Genomic DNA, 24867 nt, shown 5'->3' on the forward strand with positions numbered 1-24867 from the left:
TTAGCTCTTATTCAGTGCGATAAAGCTAAAACAAAGACAGGTTTTGAGAATAATGAAACATGAAAACTATATGAAACCTAAACACATACATGCTTGATAGGAAATCTAACAATTGTGACAATATAACCCAAGGGCATTCACAAAACCCCATTAATATTAAGAATGATAATATAGTTTTTTTAATGTATTTATTAAAAACAACAACAATTTGGATATAAAGGTCAGTATTTTAAATTAAAAACTTTTAAGACCACTGACAACTTTTCAGTTATTATTTTATATAAGTTTCAGCATTTAACACCATCAATTCCTCATTCCTTTTTGAAACTTTCTTCTTTTGGCCCAGAGTCTCCTGGCTCTTTTTCCATCTCTCTGGCTCCTTCAGGTTTCCTCTATTAAAAAAAAAAAAAAAAATTATCCTTAACCTGTACCTTAAATGTTTATGTTTATTAGATGCTTTCCTGGGGCTTTTCTTATTTGACACCATCTCCTGACCGACCTCATCCACTCCTCTGACTTCCACTAATGTGATCTCAGTGCTAACGACTCACAGCATCTCCAGTCTTTCCCCAGGTTCCAAACCCCATGTCTATTTCCTAGGCATCCTGCTGTACTCAATACCAGCTCATCTAAAAAAGAACACATCGTCTTTGCTGCATTTTCTCAACTTCCCAGTCCTCCTTCTAAACTTGTTCTTTCTGCTGAGTTGAGATGTTCAAGCATTGACTCTCAAGAGTAGCTAGGGGCTGAGTCTGAATCCCAGTACCCTAATTACCTATACTTTACCAGTCTCAACCTCAGCTTTCCTACCTTTAAACTGAAAATAATAGCCCTACTACTGAGTTGTTGTGAGAATGCAGTTAGATAATCATATAACACTTGCCCTGAAATAATAGCTCTCTCCTCTCTGAGTGGTAATTCACTCAGGTAGTTTGATACCAAAATATGGACAGACTTTGAACCTTCTTTTTTCCTTACCTCTCATACTCATGCAGTCTTCAGGTCCTGTTAATGCTGCTTACACATGTCTGGAATCTACCTACACTTTCTCTCCCTTTTCGGTGCCACCATGCTGATCCCTGTCACCATCATCTTTGTTAATACAGCTGACTCCTAATTAACCTCTCTGCCTCCATTCTTATCCACACCTAAGCCCAGCCTCTTCATAGCATCCAGGAGACCTTTCCAATATCTGTCCTGCTTGCCTGTACTATAAAGAACAAATCCCATAATTTATTCTGTAAGACCCTTCTTAGGCTGGTTTTATTTCCATGCCTACTTCACATCTCATCACTGAAGCAGTGACTGCCATAACTCTTTTGCAAAATCTTTTTATAAGTTTATTATAAGAAATTTGAGAAATTAAAAAAGAAAAAATGTTTTAGAAGGAAATTAAGAAAGAAAAAAACCCACAGTCCATCTATTGTTATTATTTTGGTTTTACTCTCTAATTTTTTAATGCATGCATATACATAGCTGTCATCAAATTGAATATGTAGCTTTTTTATGAGAATTTTTTGTTTTGTTTTTTAAAAGCATGCATAAATACATGCTTGCTATTCAAAAAAAAAATACAAAGTAGAAATCCCCATTCATACATTATAATCCCACCATTTCTCCCAAACTCCCTAGTCACATTCCCTTCCTTGTATCTGTGAGCAGAAATGCATAGGTATTCAACTTTTTTTCAGCAACATTGCATGAATCATTTTCTTATAACATTAAAGATATTTTTTAAACAGAATTCCCTAGTGGTCCAGTAGTTTGGATGCCATGCTTCCACTTCAGGGACATGGGTTCGATTCCTGGCCGGGGAACTAAGATCTCACATGCCACTGCATGGCAAAATATATATTTTTTTATCGGTGGCATAGTCATCATAATAGTAGTAACTACTATATGTTGAGAACTACTGTGGGCCTAGCACACAATTGCCAATCTTATATAATCCCATTTAACTGATGAGGGAACTATATGACCAATAAAATCCCTGTCAGTTCAGGCATTGCTCTGCCTCTTCTGTGGATATCTCAGTATATGAATATGTGACAGTTAACTATTAGCCAGTCTTCCCCCATCATTGGACTTTTATGGTTTCTTACTTCTTGGTATTATAAATAATGTAGTTACTATTATCATGTTAATCTGTATCTGCATTTCAAATTATTTCCTAATGAAGTTTACTAAAAGTGAGTATGTTTGAAGTTTTTAACACATATTGACAATTGCCTTCCTGAAAGGTTATGCCAGTTTACAAGGAGTGATTAATTGTAATGAGAGGGAAAGAAAGAGTGGCACTTTGCGGAGGGAGGTAATATTTGAGCTGGTTATGCAGGATAAGTGGGACTTCGCCAACAGAAAGGCAGAATGGCAGAGCATTTCAGACAGGAAAGGAATTGAGAGTGAAGGCACCAGGGCATGAGGAAGCCCTTATGCCAAGAGAATTTGTCTGTTCCCTCTACTTATTTGCTATCAGAAACCCTCACCATTTAAGTCTTTAAGAGTTTTCAGGGAAGAGAATCAGAATAATCAAGGAGAAAGTTAAAATTCTAGTATGCAATTCTGCCCTTTCATATATTTAGAAACCATTTCAAATGAAGTTTTTTTTGAAGTTCTGAAATGTTCGTGTAATTCTGTTTTTTTTTTCCTTTCCCCAAAGTATTTTTTCCCCCCTGAGGATACAGTGTAAAATAAACATATGCAACTTCTCTGGTCCTGCCTGTTTCCCTGAATTCAAAGGGGCAGGAACAGTGCATTTAACATTGGACCTAACGTATATAGAGCTTCCCAGGTGGCTCAGCAATAAAGAATTCACCTGCCAAGCAGGAGTCATGGGTTCAATTCCTGGGTTGGGAAGATACCCTGGAGAAGGAAATGGCAGTTAATACTGGAGTGGTATTAATTGCCTAGGAATTCTTGCCTAGGAAACCCCATGGACAGAGGAGTCTGATGGGCTGCAGTTCATGGGTTCACAAAGAGTCAAACACAACTTAGCAACTAAACAACAACAACAACAAATGTGTATAGGAGTCATTACCAGCTGTCCAAGTTACAGGCAATACACAGAATGTCATCAGCTTCTTGCACTTGATATGACTTATATTCATTTAATTGATAAAATTGGTAAAAATAGCTAAAATCTATTTTTAAATGTGAGGTAGGTACCAAACACTAGGGAGGCACATTCTCCAGTGAGCAAAGCTGTAGCTGGATTTCAGCATTTATCCAAGTATGGTGTGTCTGAAGTTTCTTCTTTCTAGACTGGAGCAAGTGCTGAAAGCCAAGGGGATAAAGGTGACAGGGTAATGGAATGGGCCAGAGGGATGTGAGCAGAAGCCAGCCATTCATGCCACCCGGACAAGGCAGTGGAGGTTTCCACTAGCCACTTCTGACCCATGCTATCATCACAGGTAGAAATGAAATTGGGCCAGTAAGCCATTTCACATCATATTTTGAAGAAGGCAACTTGTAAGTTATAAATTAATAAATGAAATATCTCCATAGTTAATCTACCGTTTAAGGAGTTTATAGAATAGGAATTCAGCCATCATAAAAACTATTGACAGAATTAGGGAAACACAAGAGTTATCGGCTGTTTTCAAGTAAGTTTTGCCTTTCTGCTTTTGAAATAGATGATCAAATAGATGATCTGCTGGTCCAGATCTAATTGATAGCTATCATTAGCATTTTCTTACAAACACATTAGAATGATTTTAGACATAACCCAACAAAATTGCTGTAGCCAGTCTCCCAAGTTGACTATTCCCTCGGAAGGGAGTCAAAAGTGGAAGTGTTCTTTATTGCCTTAAAGGGACCCAAAGAGTACTAGCCTTTTAAGGTTCTTGCAACCTATTGCTTAGATAATGTATATGTTAATATATAAAATTTTTAATACTATGCCAATACCTCCTAATGATAGACATAGGAGGAAGAGTTGTTATTTTTTGTTTTATTATTGTGGTTATTATTTTTACTAGATTATCTCACAGCCTTGACTTTTATTCCTGACTTGCTAATCTCTCCCCAGTCGTGACAAAGGAAGATGTAAGACTGGAAGACAGTGTCTTAAATTCTGTTTATCTGCCTATCAGATACATAGAAAATGTGAAATGCGCCACCAAGCCAAGTGTGCAGGTCTCTCCTGTTTGGAAACGGTTGTGCAGTTAGGACATCATTCATAAAGTGATGAAATTTATCCTAAGGGGAAATGTATTCACAGCAACTTAATTCCTATAAATTTCTGCATTAAGACAGTAAAAATGACTGAGATCCTTACCAAAAGGTCTTACCAACTAAAAAGTTTTAATCAGATGCTAGTGGAAGCCTCTGAGAAAGCAAGCCCTCAGTCTGTAACTTAACATTTCTCTTCAGCAATACTGCATCCACCTCCTGATTTCTTTCAATGTTTGTAGCCTAAAACACAAAGTCACCCTGTTCAGAATGTCATTATTTGGCCTCTTCTTTTTTTTTTTTTTTTAAATGTTTTCCTTATTTATTTGGCTGCACTGGGTCTCAGTTGTGGCATCTGAACCCTTAGTTGTGGCATGTGGGATCTAGTTCCCTGACCCGGGATCGAACCTGGGCCCCCTGCATTGGTGGTACAGAGTCTCAGCCACTGGACCACCAGGCTAGTCCCATTTGGCCTCTTCTTAAACAGCCTTAGGTTTCAGAATCAAAGCCATCATTTTTTCTTTTTCCTAGTTCTTACCCTCAGGTTCCTTCTCCAATAGCATGCCCTTTCTTGCATATTTGTATAGAAGAAATATTTTTTAAATAGCATATTAAAAATTACAAAGTTATGTTATTTACTTAAAATGCTTGCATAACTTATTTAAATGTTTTTAAATAGCCAAAACAATTGATTATAAAAATAGCTTGCATTCTTCTAATTATAAAATAAATGTCATGGGAATGTAATGTACAGCATGATAACAATAGAAAGTTGCTAAGAAAATAGATCTTAAGAGTTCTTATCAAAAGAAAAACATTTGTAACTCTGTGTGGTGAAAGTGAAAGTTGCTTAGTCCTGTTTGTCTCTTTGCAACCCCATCGACTGTGTAGCCTGCCAGGCTTCTCTGTCCATGGAATTCTCCGGGCCAGAATACTGGAGTTCCCTTCTCCAGGAGATCTTCCCAACCCAGGTATTGAACCCAGATCTTCCGCATTGCAGGCGGATTCTTTAACAATTGAGCCATCAGGGAAGTCCAATTATGTGTGGTGGTAATAGACTTATTATATACAGATATTGAATCATTATGTTCTACACCTGAAACTAACATAAATGTTATGTCATTTATATCTCAAAAAAAAAAAAAATTGCATTTAGGGTTGGTTTGCATTGCTACTACAATGGCCATGGTAAATGAAAAATGAATTTTTATTTCTACTACTAATGGAGGTGATTTCCATTGTATATATTGACTGTATAGCTCTGTCCTGGAAAACAAATTCGTGTAATATGGTATTCTTCCATAAAACCTTCTCTACTTCTTGGATTCCTAGTTCTCTTCATCTTTATTGTGATTAAGGCTTTTCTGTCCCCTTAATTGGGCTTCCCAGGTGGCTCAGTGGTAAAGAATCTGCATACAATACAGGAGGCTTAGGTTCAGTCCCAGGGTCAGGAAGATCCCCTGGAGAAGGAAATGGCAACCCACTCTAGAATTCTTGCCTAGAAAATCCCTTGGACAGAGGACCCTGGTGGGCTATAGTCCCACGGGGTCCCAAAAGAGTTAGACATGACTGCCTAAACAGCAACAACATCCACTTAACTATCATTTATTCACCCTTTATTACTTAACTTTGCCCTTCAGTTTTCTTATGGGTTTCAGTCTTCACAGATTTATCCTGAGCCCTTGATGAGAGTTACTGCCTTAGAGCTGGGGTGTGTTGTACACTGGAGTGTCAGGTTGCACCACACATTAATTGGTGGTAGTTATCAGCAAATTCAATGAACTTCATCTGTTCATTCATATTACATTGAATATCTTTACTATCAAATAAAAATTAAAAAGTATCTGAAATATGCATCTACTTCCCAGGTTTATCAGCTTCATGGCATCCCCAAGCTTCTACAGCTCCTAAAAGTTCAGAATGAAGATATCCAGCGAGCCGTGTGTGGGGCCTTGAGAAACTTGGTGTTTGAAGATAATGACAATAAATTGGAGGTAGCTGAACTCAGTGGAGTGCCTCGGCTGCTCCAGGTGTTAAAGCAAACCAGAGACTTGGAGACTAAGAAGCAAATAACAGGTAATGCTTACTATTAACAGGGGTAGCATAGTGCACCCCAACCAGATGTGTTAATGTTATTTGTTTTTCTGAAGTTTCCTGAAGCAAATGACAGATGGGCTCATTGTTATCTGTGAGATGGCTTTTAAGGAACATTATTACTGCTGGCTTAGACCCCAGATTCAAGTCAAATCTGAATTCCTTTTTTTCTAAAGGGGAAACTTTTCTGGAGCTTTTGGTTAATATTTTTAATTAAAAATTCTATGCACCTTTTATCACCTGGACCCCTGTCAATACCAGCTTCGTAACTTCCCTGTCCCTTGACCTCCTAAAAAGAAAACATGACTAGATATGTTTTTCAGTTCTCCATTTCATATTTCTATTTAAATACTGATTTGGAAAAATAAATATCTCTTTTCTGTGTGTGGGTTGGAAAACTAATCAGAAATAAAGTAATGCTTTTAATAATTCTTGAAGCATGGAAAAACGTGGCTTAATTTTGTTTAAAGGAATAGTGCATATGATAGAAAATAACTCATTGAAAATGATTCATCAGCTCTCTGCTGAAGCTCCCTGAACTCATTACAAAGAATGTAAGAAACCATTACTGAGTATAATCATCAGTAGTATTATCTTGGGGAAACTTTTAAGTATCTTCAGTGTCCTAGGTAGTAGAAATTTTTAATTTATTCTCACAAAAACCTTAGTTTTGAGCTATTTTGAGGTACTGGGTACTAAATCTCAGTTTTACAGATGAAGAAGTTAAGTCCAAAGAAGTTAACCCTTTTTAATATATGAAAGTTTTTCTTAGTGATATAGTTGACAGTGTTCATACTTATCTAAAAGAGGTGCTCCATAAGTATTGTTTAGATTGAACTGAATATCTGTTGCACTTCGGCTATCTTTTATTATACAACAGTTGTCTTTTTTCCTATAAAAATGTTGTCATTATATCTTCTCTACCCATTTGTATCTCAAAATATCACATTTTTCTATCTTGATATAGTTTAATTTTATAAAACTACATGAAGTTTTGTAATTGTATAAAACTGTATGAAGAGTTGCAGCATATTACCCTTCTGCCAGCATGCTGTCATGTCTTATGAGAGATTTCCTTTCATATCCGTAACTTATATTAAAGTACCTCAGAAATTAAGAGTAATCTCACTTATTCATTCATTCATTCAGCCAACATTTAGAGAGCAGCCTTCAAGTGTCAAGCAAGGCACATCACAGACTAGAGAGGTTGTGAATTTTATTTTCCATCTACTAAAGCATGAACAATTATACAGTGGTTGGCCTTAAAAGAAAAACAAAAAACAAACCTCACGTTTAGAACCTAACATTTTCTTCATTAAACTACAGTAGTGAACACAAAAGAGAATCAGATACATACACAGTCAGGACTTCATAAAGGAGATATGTTTCATTGTGGACCTTAAAAGAGGTATAGACTTTGGACTAGTGTTTTGAAAGAGAATGAAAGTTATTCCCAGCATAGTGAAAATCACTAGTAGAGCAAAGAAGCTGCTGTTCATCTAGAGGAATCTTCAGTAATAAAATGTTCAAGGTTAGGGTGCATGATAGCCAGAAAACTTAGGAGGAAGTGTTTGTAAAGGAAATAATCTGTTGTTTGTGAACGTCCTCTTCTTTTGTGTAGGAAGAAGGAAACTAAGAACAGAGAATATTCTGTGGTATTGATGCCATAGAAATCATTCAGGCTTCTTTAGATAATCTACAGAGCTGATAAATGGAATTTGTACAATTCCCAGAGTTTCTAGTATAAGCCAAACATCCCTACCAGCAAGTGCTTGTTAACATATTCATTTAACTAAGTTGATACTTGAATGTTTGATACAAATCCTTCTAAATAACCGGCTTCCCTGGTGGCTCAGTTGGTAAAAAATCTGCCTGCAATGCAGGAGACCTGGGTTTGGACCCTGAGTCAGGAAAATCCCCTGGAGAAGGGAATGGCAACCCACTCCAGTGTTCTTGCCTGGAGAATTCCATGGACAGAGAAGCCTGGTAAGATACTCTCCATGGGGTCCCAAAGAGTCGGACACGGCTGAGTGAGTCACACTACTAAATAACTTCCTTTAGCTCTATTAATAGAAGTGCTAAATAAGTGCTTTGTGGGCCTCAAAAATAAATTGTTAATTTAGACACATTTATATCTTTGTTTAGAAACATAAAGTGAGTAGCCATATATATGAATCTTTTCTTGTCTGTTTTGTAAACATCTTTTTTTTTATTGAGCCTCTATTATGCGCTCAGTCATGTCTGACTTTTTGCGATCCCATGGACTGTAGCTTAGCAGATTCCTCTGTCCATAGAATTCTCCAGGCAAGAATACTGGAGTGGGTAGCCATTCCATTTGTCGAGGGAATCATTCCCAAACCAGGGATCAAACCCGAGTCTCCAGCATTATAGGCAGATTCCTTAACATCTATGCCTAGTCATAACCTTGAACTTTCTATTTTTTACCTCTGTTTTTCCTGACAGCTCCATAAGGCATGGTATTATTGACTATTTACATATGACCAGTAAGACTCAGGGGGTTACATAAGTTGCCCAACGTTGCACAGCTAGCAAAACAACAAAGCCTAAATGTGAGTCCAGTATTATCTGAGTGTTTTGCTGTATCAAAGTGTCCAAAGTTGCTCCCTTTGGCAGCGATTGACTATCTCCTGGAGTTTGCTCAAAATCATCTCCATTGAATTGGTGATGCCATCCAACCATGTCATCCTCTGTTGCCCCCTTCTCCTCTTGCCTTCAATCTTTCTCAGCATCAGAATCTTTTCCAATGAGTCAGCTCTTCGAATCAGGTATTGGAGCTTCAGTTTCAACATTAGTCCTTCCAGTGAATATTCAGGGTTGATTTCCTTTAGGATTGACCAGTTTGATCTCATTGCTGTCCAAGGGACTGTCAAGAGTCTTCTCCAGTCCTACAGGTAGAAAGCATCAATTCTTCAGCATGCAAACTTCTTTATGGTCCAACTCTCACATCCCTACATGACTACTGCAAGAACCATAGCTTTGACTATATGGACCTTTGTCAGCAAAGTGATGTCTCTGCTTTTCAATATGCTGTCTAGGTTTGTCACAGCTTTTCTTCCAAGGAGGGAGTGTCTTTTAATTTCATGGCTGCAGTCACAATCCACAGCGATTTTGGAGCCCATGAAAATAAGTCTGTCACTGTTTCCTTTATTTCCCCCATCTATTTGCCATGAACTGATGGGACCGTGATCTTAGTTATTTAAATGTTGAGTTTTAAACCAGCTTTTTCACTCTCTTTCATCTTCATCAAGAGGCCCTTTAGTTCCTCTTCACTTTCAACCATTAGGGTGGTGCCATCTGCATATCTGAGGTTATTGATATTTTTCCCAGCAGTCTTGATTCCAGCTTGTTATTCATCCAGCCTGGCATTTTGCATAATGTACTCCGCATAGAATTTAAATAAGCAGGGTGACCATATACAATCTTGATATACTCCTTTCCCAATTTGGAACTAGTCCGTTATTCCATGTTCAGTTCTAACTGTTGCTTCTTGACCTATATACAGGTTTCTCAGGAGACATGTAAGGTGTTCTGGTATTCCCATCTCTTGAAGAATTTTCCACAGTTTGTTGTGATCCACACAGTCAGAGGCTTTGGCATAGTCAGTAAAGCAGAAGTAGATGTTTTTCTGGAATTCTTGCTTTTTCTGTGATCCAGTGCTGCTGCTGCTGCTGCTAAGTCACTTCAGTCGTGTCCGACTCTGTGTGACCCCACAGATGGCAGCCCACTAGGCTCCTCTGTCCCTGGGATTCTCCAGGCAAGAGTACTGGAGTGGGTTGCCATTTCCTTTTCCAATGCATTAAAGTGAAAAGTGAAAATGAAATTGCTCAGTCGTGCCCGACTCTTAACGGGCACGGGTACTGGAGTGGGGTGCCGTTCCCTTCTCTGGTGATCCAATGGATGTTGGCAATTTGATCTCTGGTTCCTCTGTCTTTTCTAAATCTAGCTTGAACATCTGGAAATTCTCAGTTCACATCCTGTTAAAAGTCTGGCTAAAGGATTTTGAGCATTACCTTACTAGCATATGAAATAAGTGCAGTTGTACAGTAGTTTGAACATTCTTTGGCATTGCCCTTCTTTGGGTTTGGAATGAAAACTGTCCTTTTCTAGTCCTGAGGCCACTGCTGAGTTTTCCAAATGTGCTGGCATATTGAGGGCAGCACTTTAACAGCATCATCTTTTAGGATTAGAAATAGCTCAGCTGATACTCCATCACCTCCAGTAGCTTTTTTGGTAGTTATGCTTCCTAAGGCCTACTTGACTTCACACTCCAGGATGTTTGGCTCTAGGTGAGATGACCGCACCATCTTGGTTATCCAGGTCATTAACACCTTTTTTGTACCGTTCTGTGTATTCTTGCCACCTCTTCTTAATATCTTCTGCTTCAGTTAGGTCCTCAATATTTCTGTTCTTTATTTTGCCTGTCTTTGCATGAAATGTCCCCTTGGTGTCTCTGATTTTCTTGAAGAGATCTCTAGTTTTTCCCATTCTATTGTTTTCCTCTATTTCTTTGCATTGTCCACTTAAGAAGGCTTTCTTATCTCTCCTTGCTATTCTTTGGAGCTCTGCATTCAGTGGGGTATATCTTTCCCTTCCTCTCTTGCCTTTCACTTCTCTTCTTTTCTTTTTGTAAATCCTCCTCAGACAACCATTTTGCCTTCTTGAATTTCTTTCTCTTGAGATTTATTTTTAAATAAATGACGTTTGTTATAATATGATATTCCTAATAAGTTTTACAAAAGTTAGGTTAAAGAAGGAATGATCCATGTAAGGGAAATTACAGAAACACATTCCTCCTGTTCTGTGATCATTTTGAAATATAAATTTGAAAAGAATCACTTCTCCTGCTGCTCCTTGAAGATTTAATCATAAAATTTACAAGTTTTGCTATTAACATTATACAGATTTGGTTAGCTATATTTCTAGTCCTAAGGGCAATATTAATAAAACTGGGGCTTAATATCTATTAGATCCCTTTATTCAGTAACTGTATTTTGTAAATATCAGTTGGCAACAAGTTTCTCAATAATGCAGTTATCATTCTCTCACTTAAAATTGCTAATTATTCAAATTATACCCCTTACCAGAATCCTGTTCCTTTATTTTTGGCTAGAAAGAGAGCTTAGTGACAGAAAATTACAGACAGTACACCTACAATAAAGAACTGTAATAATAGAAATGAAGGCACTGTGAATAAACTGACCCAAAGTTAAAGCAAATGAAAATCTAAACCCCAAATATAATGCAGTATCAGGGAATACAGAATGTAATCATTGAAAGAGACATCTATTCAGGGTTATCTAAACCATTAATTTCCCAATGCCAAAAATGTGAATCATTTTTAAAATGTAAATTCCTGGAATCCATCCTGAGAGTCAGGCTTAGTAATTTTTATTAGGAGTATGCCTAAAAAAACTGCAAGTGTGGCCCAAGAGTACATGATTCTAATTTGCCACTGCTGCTGCTGCTGCTAGTCTCTTCTAATACTCTAGTTTTGAGATAAAGCACCTTGTTGATATTTTCATAAAAGATGAGCTCATTTTTGTTGGCTCCAGTGATAATGCTGGATCTTACAAGCAGATCTTTCTGTCTTCTTCAAAGTTCTTTTAGAAGTTTATGCTTTCACTGAGCCAAAATCTCCTTTCTCAGAATTTCCACTCATTGCTCTGGTTTTGCCTCCTGTAACCACAGAAAATGATATGTAGTTGTTAAATAATGCATTTTTTTTTAGTTACTAGAGAGCCTGCGTTCTTATGTGGATTAGATGCTTTTCGCTTTGGGTTGGGCTTCCCTTGTGGCTCAGCTGGTAAAGAATCTGCCTGCAATGCAGGAGACCTGGGTTTGATACCTGGGTTAGGAAGATCCCCTGGAGAACAGACCGGCTACCCACTCCAGTATTCTGGCCTGAAGAATTCCATGGACTGTATAGTCCATGGGGTCGCAAAGAATCAGACACAACTGAGCTTTGGGTTAATTTTCCTATTAATAATTTAATTTTTTAAAATTTATAAGAACTTTGTATATTAATGGTATTTAACCTTTGTCCTGTATTGTCATATACCTTTTCCCAATTGGTAATTGGTCATTTACTGATTTTGTATGTATGTGTGTGTTATGGTGTGTGTAAGGATGTACAATCCTGAATCTCTAGTGAACATTTAAGCTCTTTCCTAACTTTGTATCATACAGAAATTTGGCAAGCATGACATTTCTGTATAATATCTTACATTAAAAATTCAAAAATTATACTGAAATTCCCCAAACGATATACTTCTCTAGTAATAATATAGCATGCCAAACTACAAAGGACATTGACTGTTGGAAGAAAATTCCATTCCCTTTGTTCAAATTAATCCTCTCTGGTTTTTATTGTAAAGTGTACTTTTCCTTTGAGTGCTCTGTGTGGTCCTTTTTAAAAAGAGGAAATGCCATTATGCTTCACATTTTTAAGCTTCTGGCAGGCAGAGACTGTTAATTTGTTTGCTTATTTAGAGCAGGAAGCTTTTATTTTCCTTTTCTCTCTTTTCTCTTCAGCTTTCTTTTGCAGCTTAGTAACCAAAACTCAACCTCAGACCTGCCCTTCAGTTGTTTTCAGCCACCTTAGTTTTCTGGAATTTTATTCTGTCTCTCCCTTTCCAGGGCCTCTTAATATGAGGTGTGACCAATGAAGTCATTGTGTTGCAAAGCCTGTGGTTGAGTGACACTGCTAACCCCAAATGCCAGTTTGATCAGGAAAAGACCTCATCAGCCAGAATTCTAGTCCTCATGAAACACTAGACCCCGTATTGCTTTGTCTAATGGAAGCTAGGTGTAAGCTGTGGTGGATATTTGGTGATTTAAATAAAAAATTAGTTACTTGTACACAGCTAAAGTAAACTGTTTGGAGAAGGCAATGGCACCCCACTCCAGTACTCTTGCCTGGCAAATCCCATGGACGGAGGAGCCTGGTAGGCTGCAGTCCATGGGGTCGCTGAGGGTCGGACACAACTGAGCGACTTCACTTTCACTTTTCACTTTCATGCATTGGAGAAGGAAATGGCAACCCACTCCAGTGTTCTTTCCTGGAGAATCCCAGGGACGGGAGAGCCTGGTGGGCTGATGTCTATGGGGTTGCACAGAGTCAGACATGACTGAAGCGACTTAGCAGCAGCAAAGTAAACTGTTTAAGGCCCAAAAGACTACATCAGGCCTAGAATGCTCTAATTGAATGGCCAGATACAAGTATGGTTGATTAACTACTAAGCTTTAATCACAAGCTAGTATTTCTGTAATTGATATCAGGGGAGGTAATATCACCACATAATTTAGCTGAGACCACCATGTTTGCTTTATTCATAAAGTGGCTGCCCTGTATATATCTGTGCTTCCTCTGTTCTTCATGCAGACAAAGCAATACATTTAAGAAGTCAAAATTACTGACTGGGCAGTGGGGCATGAATAGGAAGAAAATTCTCTTTCTGTCCCTTCTCTCTTTCTGCTTTCTTGGATGATAGTGAGTTATAGTAATTTACTGAAGAATGAAAGATGGCACAGGAACTTGACACCTGCTGGGAGTCACTGGAATAGCAAGCAGTAGGTATATAGTCCTTCCACTGAATCAGAGGTATTTGAGCACCAAATTTGTGAGAAAAACAAATCCTAAATGTAAATGCATGCAACTTTGTATTCTCTCTCAATACCCAGCTTCAGTCCCTGTGGATGTCCCTGGAAGTACAGTATTCTGTTATCTTAATTTCTTCCTGAGTTGGCTGATACGGCCTTTCTTTTTAATTGGAGGTTGAGGGGATTCAAGAGGACAGGAAAGTTAAGTGAGTAAATGTGGTACCAGTCTTAGACCAATGCTTAGCCCCTGCAAGTTGGCAAGTAGAGTAAATACTCTTATCTCTCCTTCTCTGCTAAACTGTAATATAAGATGAGGTAGCACTAGCATCAGAGAAGGAAATGGCAACCCACTCCAGTATTCTTGCCTAGAGAATCCCGTGGACAAGAGAGCCTGTGGGCTGCTGTCCACGGGGTCACACAAGTCGGACACAACCGAAGGGACTTAGCATGCATGCATGCATTGGAAAAGGAAATGGCAACCCACTCCAGTATTCTTGCCTAGTGAATCCCAGGGACAAAGGAACCTGGTGGGCTGCTGTCTATGGGGTCACACAGAGTCGGACACAACTGAAGCGACTTAGCAGCAGCAGCAGAGCTAGCATAAGTTCTGGGAGGACATAAAGTTTACCATTGGGTAGGAGTTAATAAATATTCATTGGTGATATTGATCGGCCTACTCTTGACAGGCATAGGCAAAGGCTTTCTACAGGCTTTTCCTGCTGTTATCGGAAAGCGAATGTCAGGTGGGAGTTGTGGGTAGTAGGGAAGCAGGAGGCAGGCAGAGATATTCTTAGATATGTATCTAAGGGAGAAAAATATGAGTCTTAAAATGTTGAACTCTTAATTATAGTAGGATCGTTTCAAGCTTTCCTGTTGATGAGCCCAAAATTTATTATCCTAATGAGGTCAGCTTTGTGGTAGGATCTTTTAAGAGAATAGTACTAACAATTTTTGGCATTCATTTATGTTCTTGATTAATTTAAATATGTATAGTTTCACATTGTAATTTCTCTTTGTTTTATATATATTTTAATTTTTCTTATGGGATAGCTTCCATTGGCATCTAATGATGTCTAAACCAGTTCTTTCCCTTGTGAAAAGGACCATCTCCCCCACCTTGTTTTTTTTTTATAACCAGCCATGGATCTAAGGGTGATGGTCTTAATTGACCTTTTCAGCAGTCATTTTGACCTAGCCCTGCACTGTTTTGATGGTACTCTTTACTTTTCTAGGTTTGCTGTGGAATTTATCCTCTAATGACAAACTTAAGAATCTCATGATAACAGAAGCCTTGCTTATCCTCACTGAGAATATCATCATCCCCTTTTCGGGATGGCCAGAAGGAGACTACCCGAAAGCAAATGGTTTGCTTGATTTTGATATATTCTACAATGTCACAGGATGCCTAAGGTAACGCCAGTCTACATCTCCCTCAACATTTTCTCTGTTGACTCTAAATACTGCATCCAGATCTGTCTTAAACTCTACCCAATTACCTGGAAATACAGTTAAAAATTATAAAGATCACTCTTAAGTACTAGAAGCACAATATAGAAAAGAGTACTGTTTTTCCTGATATGTTTGATTCCCAAAGCTACCCACAGTAGCTCAGGAAAGAGAGCATATCATTTCCGATAGGTAAACTGGAAATCCAATCTGAACACCTACAAGTCCGTGCAGACTGGAATTCCCTATCTCACAGGATTTAAGTCAGGCTGCATGCTATTTTTCAGTTGACAAAAATATAATTTAATGACATGGTTAAAAAAAAATAGTTTTGAACCTGGTGTTTTTAAATAGGCAACAAAACCTAAAGGGATAGATTATCTTGCCACAAGAATAGCTACAAAAGAAGTTAGTTTGATCAGCATTTCTAAATATTGGGATGAAAAAGGTGCTTGAAATGTTTTCTGCCCTGGACTGTCAGGTGCCAACTAAACCAGGAGGAAATAGAAATGCATGAAAGAAGAGGAAATGTTAGTCTTAATTCCTCTAGAAGTGTGTGTCTCAGGCTTTCTTACATATATTTGAAAATAATCATTGTCCTTTATGTCTAAAGATTAAAAGAAACCAAACAGATATGTAATCAAAATTAGGCAGCCCAGAAGAAGCTGGGATATATTTTGCCTTTTGGTCTTTTCTCTAGTTTCACAGTTCACATTTTGAGGGAATCTGTTTGGGTGATAACAGAGGGAATTTATTATGGTAAGATATTTATCTTATCTCCATAATTAATCACACTGTGTGTGCATGCACACGTGCTCAGTCGTTTCCAATTCTTTGTGGCCCTGTGGACCGTAGCCTTCCAGGCTCCTCTGTCCATGGGATTTCCCAGGCAAGAGCTGTGGAGTGGGTTGCCATTTCCTCCTCCAGGGGATCCTCCCATCCCAGGAATCGAACCCACATCTCGTGTGTCTCCTGCAGTAGCAGGCAGATTCTTAACCACTAGCTCCACCTAGAAAGCCCATAATTACAGAGTACTACATATCAAATACCAGGTTTTCATGAAGAATTATGTTAGCCACTGAGAGTTTTTCAAAGATGAATGAGAAAATTCTTAAGAAACCTTTAATCTAGCAGGGATGCAGATGAGCAAATAAACTAGAATGCAATGAAATATGTTACAGCAAAATTTTCTATAGCTCTCATTGCCTTACCACATGCAGCAGAGTTCTTAGTGTGGCAGATTAGGTTAGGACTGTTTCACTTCATTGTGTACATGGCAGGTACACAATTCAAACTTCCTTTTTTAAATCTTTTTGCTTATTTATTTTAATTAGAATATAATTGTTTTACAATGTTCTGTTAGTTTCTGCAGTATCACAGTGTGAATCACCTTCACACCCCTCTAGGTCATCACAGCACTGAGCTGAGTTCCCTGTGCTATATATAGCAGCTTCCCACTAGCTGTCTGTTTCACAGATAGTGTAAATATGGCAGTGTATATGTGTCAATGCTACTCTCTCAATTCGTACCACCCTCTCCTTCCCCTACTGTGTCCACAAATCCATTCTCTACATCTATGTCTCTATTCCTGCCCTGTAAATATGTTCATCAGTACCATTTTTCTAGATTCCATATGTATACATTAATATGTGGTATTTGTTTTTCTCTTTCTGACTTACTTCACTTTGTATGACAGACTCTAGGTTCATCCACATCCCTGCAAATGATCCAGTTTCATTCCTTTTTGTGGCTGAGTAATATTCCACTGTATATATGTACCACATCTTTTTATCCACTCATCTGTCAGTGGGCATTTAGATTGCTTCCATGTCCTGGCTATTGTAAATAGTCCTGCAGTGAACATTGGGGTACGTGTATTTTTTTCAATTATGGTTTTCTGAGGGTATATGCCTAGTAGTGGGATTGCAAGGTCATATGGTATTTTTTGTTTTTTAAGGAACCTCCATACTGTTCCCTATAATGGCTGTATCAATTTACATTCCCATCAACAGTACATGAGGGTTCCCTTTTCTCCACACCCTCTCCAGTTTGCAGAATTTTTGATGATAGCCATTCTGACCAACTTCATTGTAGTTTTGATTTGCATTTCTCAAATAATGAGCCTTGTTGAGCATCTTTCCGTGTGTTTGCTGGCCATCTGTATGTCTTCTTTGGAGAAATGTCTGTTTAAGTCTTCTACCCACTTTTTGATTTGCTTGTTTTTTTGATTTTGAGCTGCTTGAGAAGCTTTTGTATTTTGAAGATTAATGCTTTGTCAGTTGCTTTGTTTGCAGATACTTTCTCCTAATCTAAGGGTCATCTTTTCATCTTGTTTATGACTGCCTTTGCTCTGCTAAGGCGGTGGAGAAAGGATCTTGCTCAATTTATGTCAAAGAGTATTCTGCCTGTTTTCCTCTAAGAGTTTTATGGTGTCTGGTCTTTCATTTAGGTTTTTAATCCATTTTGAGTTTATTTTTGGTATGGTATTAGGAAGTGTTATAACTTCATTCTTTTACATGTAGCTGTCCAGTTTTCCCAGCACCATTTATTGAAGATGCTGTCTTTTCTCCATTGTATATTCTTGCCTCCTTTGTTAAAGATAAGGTGACCATAGGTGTGTGGGTTTATCTCTGGGCTTTATCGTATTCCGTTGATCTGTATTTCTGCTTTTTTGCCAGTATCATGCTATCTTGATCACTGTAGCTTTATAGTATAGTCTGAAGTCAGGGAGTGTGATTCCTCTAGCTCCATTTTTCTTTCTCAAGATTACTTTGGCTATTCGGGGTCTCTTGTGTTTCCATACAGATTGTTAAAAAAAAGTTTTCTAGTTCTGTGAAAAATGCCATTGGTAATTTTATAGGGATTGCATTAAGTCTGTAGATTGCTTTGGGTAGTATAGTCATTTTCATAATATTGATACTTCAAATCCAAGAACATGATATATCTCTCCATCTGTTTATCAGTATCTTATAGTTTTCTCCATACACATCTTTTGTCTCCTTAGCTAGGTTTTATTCCTAGGTATTCTATTCTTTTTGTTGCATTGATGAACAGGATTGTTTCCTTAGTTTCTCCTTCTGATTTTTCATTGTTAGTTTATAGAAATGCAAGGGATTTCTGTGTAATAATTTTGTATCCTATGACTTTACTAAATCCATTGATTAGCTATAGTAGTTTTCTGATGGCATCTTTAGGATTTCTATGTGTAGTATCACGTCATCTGCGAAAGTGACCATTTTACTTCTTTTCCAATCTGGATTCCTTATATTTCTTTTTCTTCTCTGATTGTCATGGCTGGGACTTCCAAGCTTCCTTAAACCAAGTGATTCATGTGGCTGAGATGTTAACAGTCACTTGTGGAAGTGAAAGAAGTACACCAGGAGCCATGGCCTCAAGGACTGGGACAGAAATTCAGCATCCCTAGGACTCAATCTCCTGTTGACAGGCATACCTCAGATATATTGTAAATTCGGTTCCACACCCCTGCAATAAAGTGAATATTGCAATGAAGCAAGTCACACAAATTTTTTTGTTTCCCAAGTGCATATATAAGTATGTTTATATTATACTGCTACTGCTACGTAGCTTCAGTCGTGTCCGACTCTGTGCAACCCCAGAGACGGCAGCCCACCAGGCTCCCGCGTCCCTGGGATTCTCCAGGCAAGAACACTGGAGTGGGTTGCCATCTCCTTCTCCAATGCATGAAAGTGAAAAGTGAAAGTGAAGTCGCTCAGTCGTGTCCAACTCTTAGCAACTCCATGGACTGCAGCCTACCAGGCTCTTCGATCCATGGAATTTTCCAGGCGAGAGTATGCAATGGCAGTATGTCTTGAAAAAATCAGTATATATACCTTAATTTAAAAATACTTTACTACTGGGACATCCCTGGCATTCCAGTGGTTAAGACTCATGCTCCCAAAGCAGAGGGCCCAGATTCAATCCCTGGTTGGGGAACTAAGATCCCACGTGCTACACATGGCATAAAATAAATAAAGATTAAAAGAAATATTTAATTACTAAAAATGCTAACCATCATCTAACAACACAGAGTTGCCACAAACCTTCAATTTGTTAAAAAATACTTGTAATGTCTATAAAACTCAATAAAGCAAAGCACAATAAAACAGGATATGTCTGTACATACCATCTCTGCTTACTCTTCTTTGAAGACTACTGGGCTCATTGTCTAAAAATGCAAACAAGCCTTCTCCACATAGCAGATCCCTAAACCACAGGCCACCCAACAGAAAAAGTACACTTCTTTCTTCAAATGTCAGTCTCAGGGAAGGTTTAACCCTGGCCCTGCTTCTGAAAAGTGCATATCATTTGAGCCTCTGTCCCCTGGATTGGACAGACCTGAATCAGATACTTGCTTCATGGCAACGATGACAACAAGGTTTGTTAAAGTAGCAAGAGGGAAGGGAACACTTGCTGGGAAAATAAAGCAAAAATAGAAGACACCTTCCTCAGTTACAGCATATGCAACCTTTCTGGGTCTGTCTACAAACTTCTTTAAAGTCTTACTTCATGTTTTTCCAAACATACATCAAAGTACAAGCAAACTACAAAATACTTGCTTTCCTTAGATATTATAGGTAATTTCATATAGTCAAGGCTTTGTTCAATTTTATTTCCTGGGAAACATTTTCCATTATCTATTTATAATGGATAAATAAATATAAATAAAATATATAAAATAAATAAATAAATATAAATAAAAAACATTTCCATTAAATACTTCCCATTAAATGCTCCTAATCATCTAACACTAAAGATAGAGTTCATCTTTTCTATAAAACATTTTTGTGCCTCCTCAGACAAACACCATTACTTGTTTTTAAGAATTCAAATGGGAATTTTTACAGGTAAATCACCTGTGTACAGATTTTGCATCCATTACTGTTTTTATTGGAAGTTATTTACATACCTTTTTTTATTAGATTGTGAACTCTTAAGAGCTAAGCCTATGCATTGTTTTAATCTCTAATTCCTAGCACCTAGCAAGGTTTCTGACACATAGTAAGCAAGTGAAAAGTATTTGAGTGAAATGGGTAAATGAATGAATGAGCAAATTAAAATCCATCATAAGTTAGGTGGATAATCAAGCCTGGCAAGGTATCAAATTTGTAATGGAAAGTAATGAAACAGAAGTTAGAAACATTAGCTAAGGCCAGACTGGGGGCATTATAAAACATGCTAATGAGTTGATTTTTTTTCTTCTGTAAGCAAAATTTATAATGTGGGGAGAATAGAAATTAAGTTCTGTGTGACATAGAAAAATTATAATATCAAAATGAAAGGTATGTTGGGAAGGTAGAAATCTAAAGACAAAGATATTGGTTATAAATCTTCCTGTAGTCTTCTTTTATGAACAAGGAATAACAGACTTGCATGGTTTGAATGAAGCACATTTTTCAGATATATTTAATCCTAAATCTACTCCCGTCATAATGATACCATTTTAAACTGTTTGCAAAGACAATCCAAACCACTGGTTTGAACTACTTTCAGAAGCAGAATATTACACAAAGACTGGGAAATTGAGCATCATGGTATTTGCTTACTAAAATAATCTATTCTTATTTCATCTATATATCTAGTTTATAATAATAATAGCTAACATTTATTGCATATTATGTTGTAAAAACTGTTCAAAATGCTTTGTGAGAATTTCCTCAATTTATTCTCAGAGTGACCCTTGTAAAGTAGGCCTTCCCATTTTATGGATAGGGAAAGTGGAGCTGAGAGAGGTTAAGTGATTTTCACAACATCACACAGCCAGTAGGAGACAAAGCTGGAATTCGCATCCAGGAAGCCTGTCTCCAAAACCGAGCTCTTCATCTTGTCCTGGATATGCTGACATTTATCAGTGTATACAAACTGTATATACCTGTTTACAAACTGCTCTGCTGTGGATTAAGCCTCTGCCCTTTACAGTCTCGTAACCACAGAGTCAGGTATGCCAGTGTACAGTCATGTTCTGTCTTATTATGGGCATTATATCTGTGTTTCAGTAATTGTCTTTTTTAAAGAGTACTATGCAAGTAGAACCTCTGCACTGAATTTCCTATTAACAAAGAAGACCGAAAGCATATGAAGTTGGAGGTCTTTCCAAGAGAGGAGTTGGCCTCGTAGACTACTTCAGGTAGATGTCACAATGGGTATAAAAGTCAGTAAGGAGATGTAAATTAGAACCTAAGAAAAGACCTATAGGGAACCTTCAGTCAAATAGACTCGATTTCCATGAGGGTAGAGCTGTCTTGTGAATAGTTGCTTACTTCTTTTTTCTTTTTAATTTTTAAATTTGTATTGGAGTATAGTTACTTTACGATACTGTGTTATTTTCTGCTATACAGCAAAATGAATCAACTATTTATATGTATATACACACCCACTTTCTTTTTTTTGTATTTCGTTCCCGTTTAGGTCACCACAGGGCACTGAATAGAGCTCCCTGTGCTATAAAGTACGCTCTCATTAGTTATCTGTATTATACATGGTAGTGTAAATATGTCAAGCCCAATCTCCCAGTTCATCCTACCCCGTCTCTCCCCGTTTGGTGTTCATACATTTGTTCTTTACATCTGTGCATATATTTCTGCTTTGTGAATAGGTTCATCTGTACCGTTTTCCCAGATTCCACATATATGTGTTAATATACAATATTTATTTTTCTCTTTCTGACTTCATTCTGTGACAGTCTCTGTGTCCATCCATGTCTCTGCAAATTGCACCATTTCATTCATTTTTTTGGCTGAGTAATATTCCATTGTATTATATGTGCCACATTTTCTTTATCCATTCTTCTGTTAGTGGACATATAAGTTTCTTCCATGTCCTGACTATTGTAAATAGTGCTGCAAAAAACATTGGGGTACATATATCTTTAGGAATTATGGTTTTTATGACTCCAACTTACTCTAAAAAGATTTTGACTGGTGTTGACTAGCTCTGATAAAAATGAATCTTAACTACATAAAAAGGTCATAAATGTTAACAAATATAATTTCTACAAGTTCACTGGAGGTATTGTCTCCTCTGCTGAGTGTGGAACCAACAATGAATTAGCATCCTGAGTGTATTTTGACATTGTGGTTGACTTAGGTTAGTGTGGCTAAATTCCTTCAATCTACCTTAGAATAAAACTTCTGCATACCAGTGACTTTGTCTCTTGATTAATTTGATGATGAGATCAGTTCTGAGAGGGACCACCCAGGTCTTTATGTAGCAGTGGGTCAGAGTGAATATGCTCTGCAGGTAAAATCTTTGTTTCGTTAATGAACTTGTGACAGTGACTTCAGTTCGGCCCACCTGGAGCTGTTACCAGCTCCAATGCCATACTGTGAGATGGCATTCACATAGGAGAACACACATGGGTTATCCTTCGAAAACTGTCAACTACACCATGTGCACGCATGCTAAGTTACTTCAGTCATGTGCGACTTTTTGCGACCCTATGGACTGTGGCAATTTTTTCTTAAACAATATGATAGCATAATGAATAGTTTAGTAAAAGAAAAATAAATTGTACATTCCAATTTGTGGTAGAGCTGTCAGAAGCAGTTGTTAGGATTTCTTCATACCTCCACATGCAGTGGCATCATGTTGCCCCCTTGAAATCAGCCATGGTAGGAATATTTACACCACAGAAATTTGCAAATGCTACAAATCAGAACTCTCCCCACTCCCCTTCCCCTGCCTCCAGGGGTCAGACAGGCACTTAAGTGGACAGGTGTAAGACTATGGGCTGCTGTCTGACTAGAAAGTGGGGGGGAAATGCTTACCCCAAAGAGAAGTAATATTCAAAGTTCTGGAAGACACTTTAAGCCAAACACAGACTCTTCTGAGGCAGCTGCTGTTAGCAGTCTCATTCTTCAGTTGAAGAAATTAAGTGCCAATGACTCTTCCACAATAATAGAAGCAGTTATCAGAAATTTGAGAAAAGCAACTAATCCATGCTTCTTGGGATTTTACCACTTGGTCTGTCTTTCCTCTTGCTCTTATCCAACCCTGTCCAGTACTCGAGTGCCTGCTGTATCCAAAGCACTGTTTAAATTTCTGAAATTTCAAAGGGGAATGGGACCTATTTTTGCCCTGGAGGAACTCCAGGTTTAGTGGGGGAAAGGCACCAGAAGAGATAACCACAATCCATTTGATAAGAAGTGTAGAAGCGGTCTGAAAGGACTGTCATGGAGGCACTGAGTTGCTTAACTGATGTTTCCTGGGAGTTGGGGAAAATGTTACTGGAGAGTCACATGTGGTAAAGGATGAGTAGCTGTATGAATGAATGTCTCCTCAATCATACCTCATCATTTCATCACTAGTTCATCTCTGTCCTTTTTCAGGATAGCCATATAAAAATATGAATTCACAAAAGTCTGAAAAGTTGCTTTCCTGAAGTCCTATTATTTGTTAACCATTTGCTTAATTTTATCTCCACATCTGATTACCAGTTATTTCCAAGACTCACAGACTTAGAGAACCAGTATGTGGTTGGGGGGAGGGGATAGATTGGAAGTTTGGGATTGACATATACACCCTGCTACATTTAAGATAGATAACCAACAGCACAAGGAATTCTGATCAATTCTGTAATAAGCTAAATGGAAAAAGAATTTGAAAAAGAGTAGATACATGTGTATATATCAGAGAAGGCAATGGCACCCCACTCCGGTACTGTTGCCTGGAAAATCCATGGACGGAGGAGCCTGGTGGGCTGCAGTCCATAGGGTCACTAAGAGTCGGACACGACTGAGCGACTTCACTCACTTTTTGCTTTCTTGCATTGGAGAAGGAAATGGCAACCCACTCCAGTGTTCTTTCTTGCCTGGAGAATCCCAGGGACAGGGAAGCCTGGTGGGCTGCCGTCTATGGGGTCACACAAAGTCAGACACAACTGAAGCGACTTAGCAGCAGCATGTGTATATGTAACTGAATCACTTTGCTGTAAACCTAAAACTAATACAATATTGTTAATCAGCTATGCTCCATTATTAGATAAAAATAAAAAAAACACACACAACCATTTCTGCATTGTAAAGGCTACTTCAGAATTTGCCATTTTGTTTAGGATAATAGGACAAAATGACAAAACATTATGAAACATATTCCTTTTTCCTAATTGTATTTTATGCTGAAGAAGAAAAGCAATTGGTAATGCATTTCTCCTGCAAATGAATTAAAACTTAACTCTTTCCTACATGTGTCATGGTTTAATAAATGTGTTTTAATGAATGTATAATATAGTTATTTGTACTAAAATTTATAACTGTCTTAAAAGAAAATTCCATTTTCACTTATCACTGAAGATCTAGCTAGGGTGGGGAGTAATCAGAGGAAGCAAGCTGTACTTCTAGAAAGAAAAGCAATAATTATTAGCCTTAATCCTGATGAGCTTCTTGATTAAGGACAAGTTTTTTGGTAATATCAATACCAACTACTTTTTGGAAAAAGAATATCTCCATGTAAATTTTTAATATATTCAATTATATCTGCTGCTGCACAATAAAGCATGTATTTTTGAATTTCATTTTTTAT

At 37.8% G+C, this 24867-nt stretch overlaps 1 protein-coding gene and 1 long non-coding RNA gene across 3 annotated transcripts in view; one reads left to right on the forward strand and one right to left on the reverse strand.

The window, feature by feature from the left end:
• PKP2 (plakophilin 2) overlaps positions 1-24867 on the forward strand; it is an 80201-nt gene that overhangs the window by 34101 nt on the left and 21233 nt on the right. The window contains 2 exon segments of the mRNA NM_001083729.1: positions 6039-6246; positions 15117-15294. Coding sequence (NP_001077198.1) covers positions 6039-6246; positions 15117-15294 — 386 coding nt within the window.
• Positions 170-23350, reverse strand: LOC112446728 (uncharacterized). 2 transcript variants are annotated; one of them, XR_009494603.1, is made up of 2 exons: positions 23115-23350; positions 170-392 (listed from the first exon to the last, which is right to left on the reverse strand). It is a non-coding gene; the product is annotated as an uncharacterized lncRNA (long non-coding RNA). The 2 variants fall into 2 exon arrangements; XR_003034812.2 differs by lacking the exon at positions 170-392 and adding an exon at positions 11367-11961.

This window comes from Bos taurus, chromosome 5, assembly GCF_002263795.3.
Source record: "Bos taurus isolate L1 Dominette 01449 registration number 42190680 breed Hereford chromosome 5, ARS-UCD2.0, whole genome shotgun sequence".
NCBI classification, from domain to species: Eukaryota; Metazoa; Chordata; class Mammalia; order Artiodactyla; family Bovidae; genus Bos; species Bos taurus.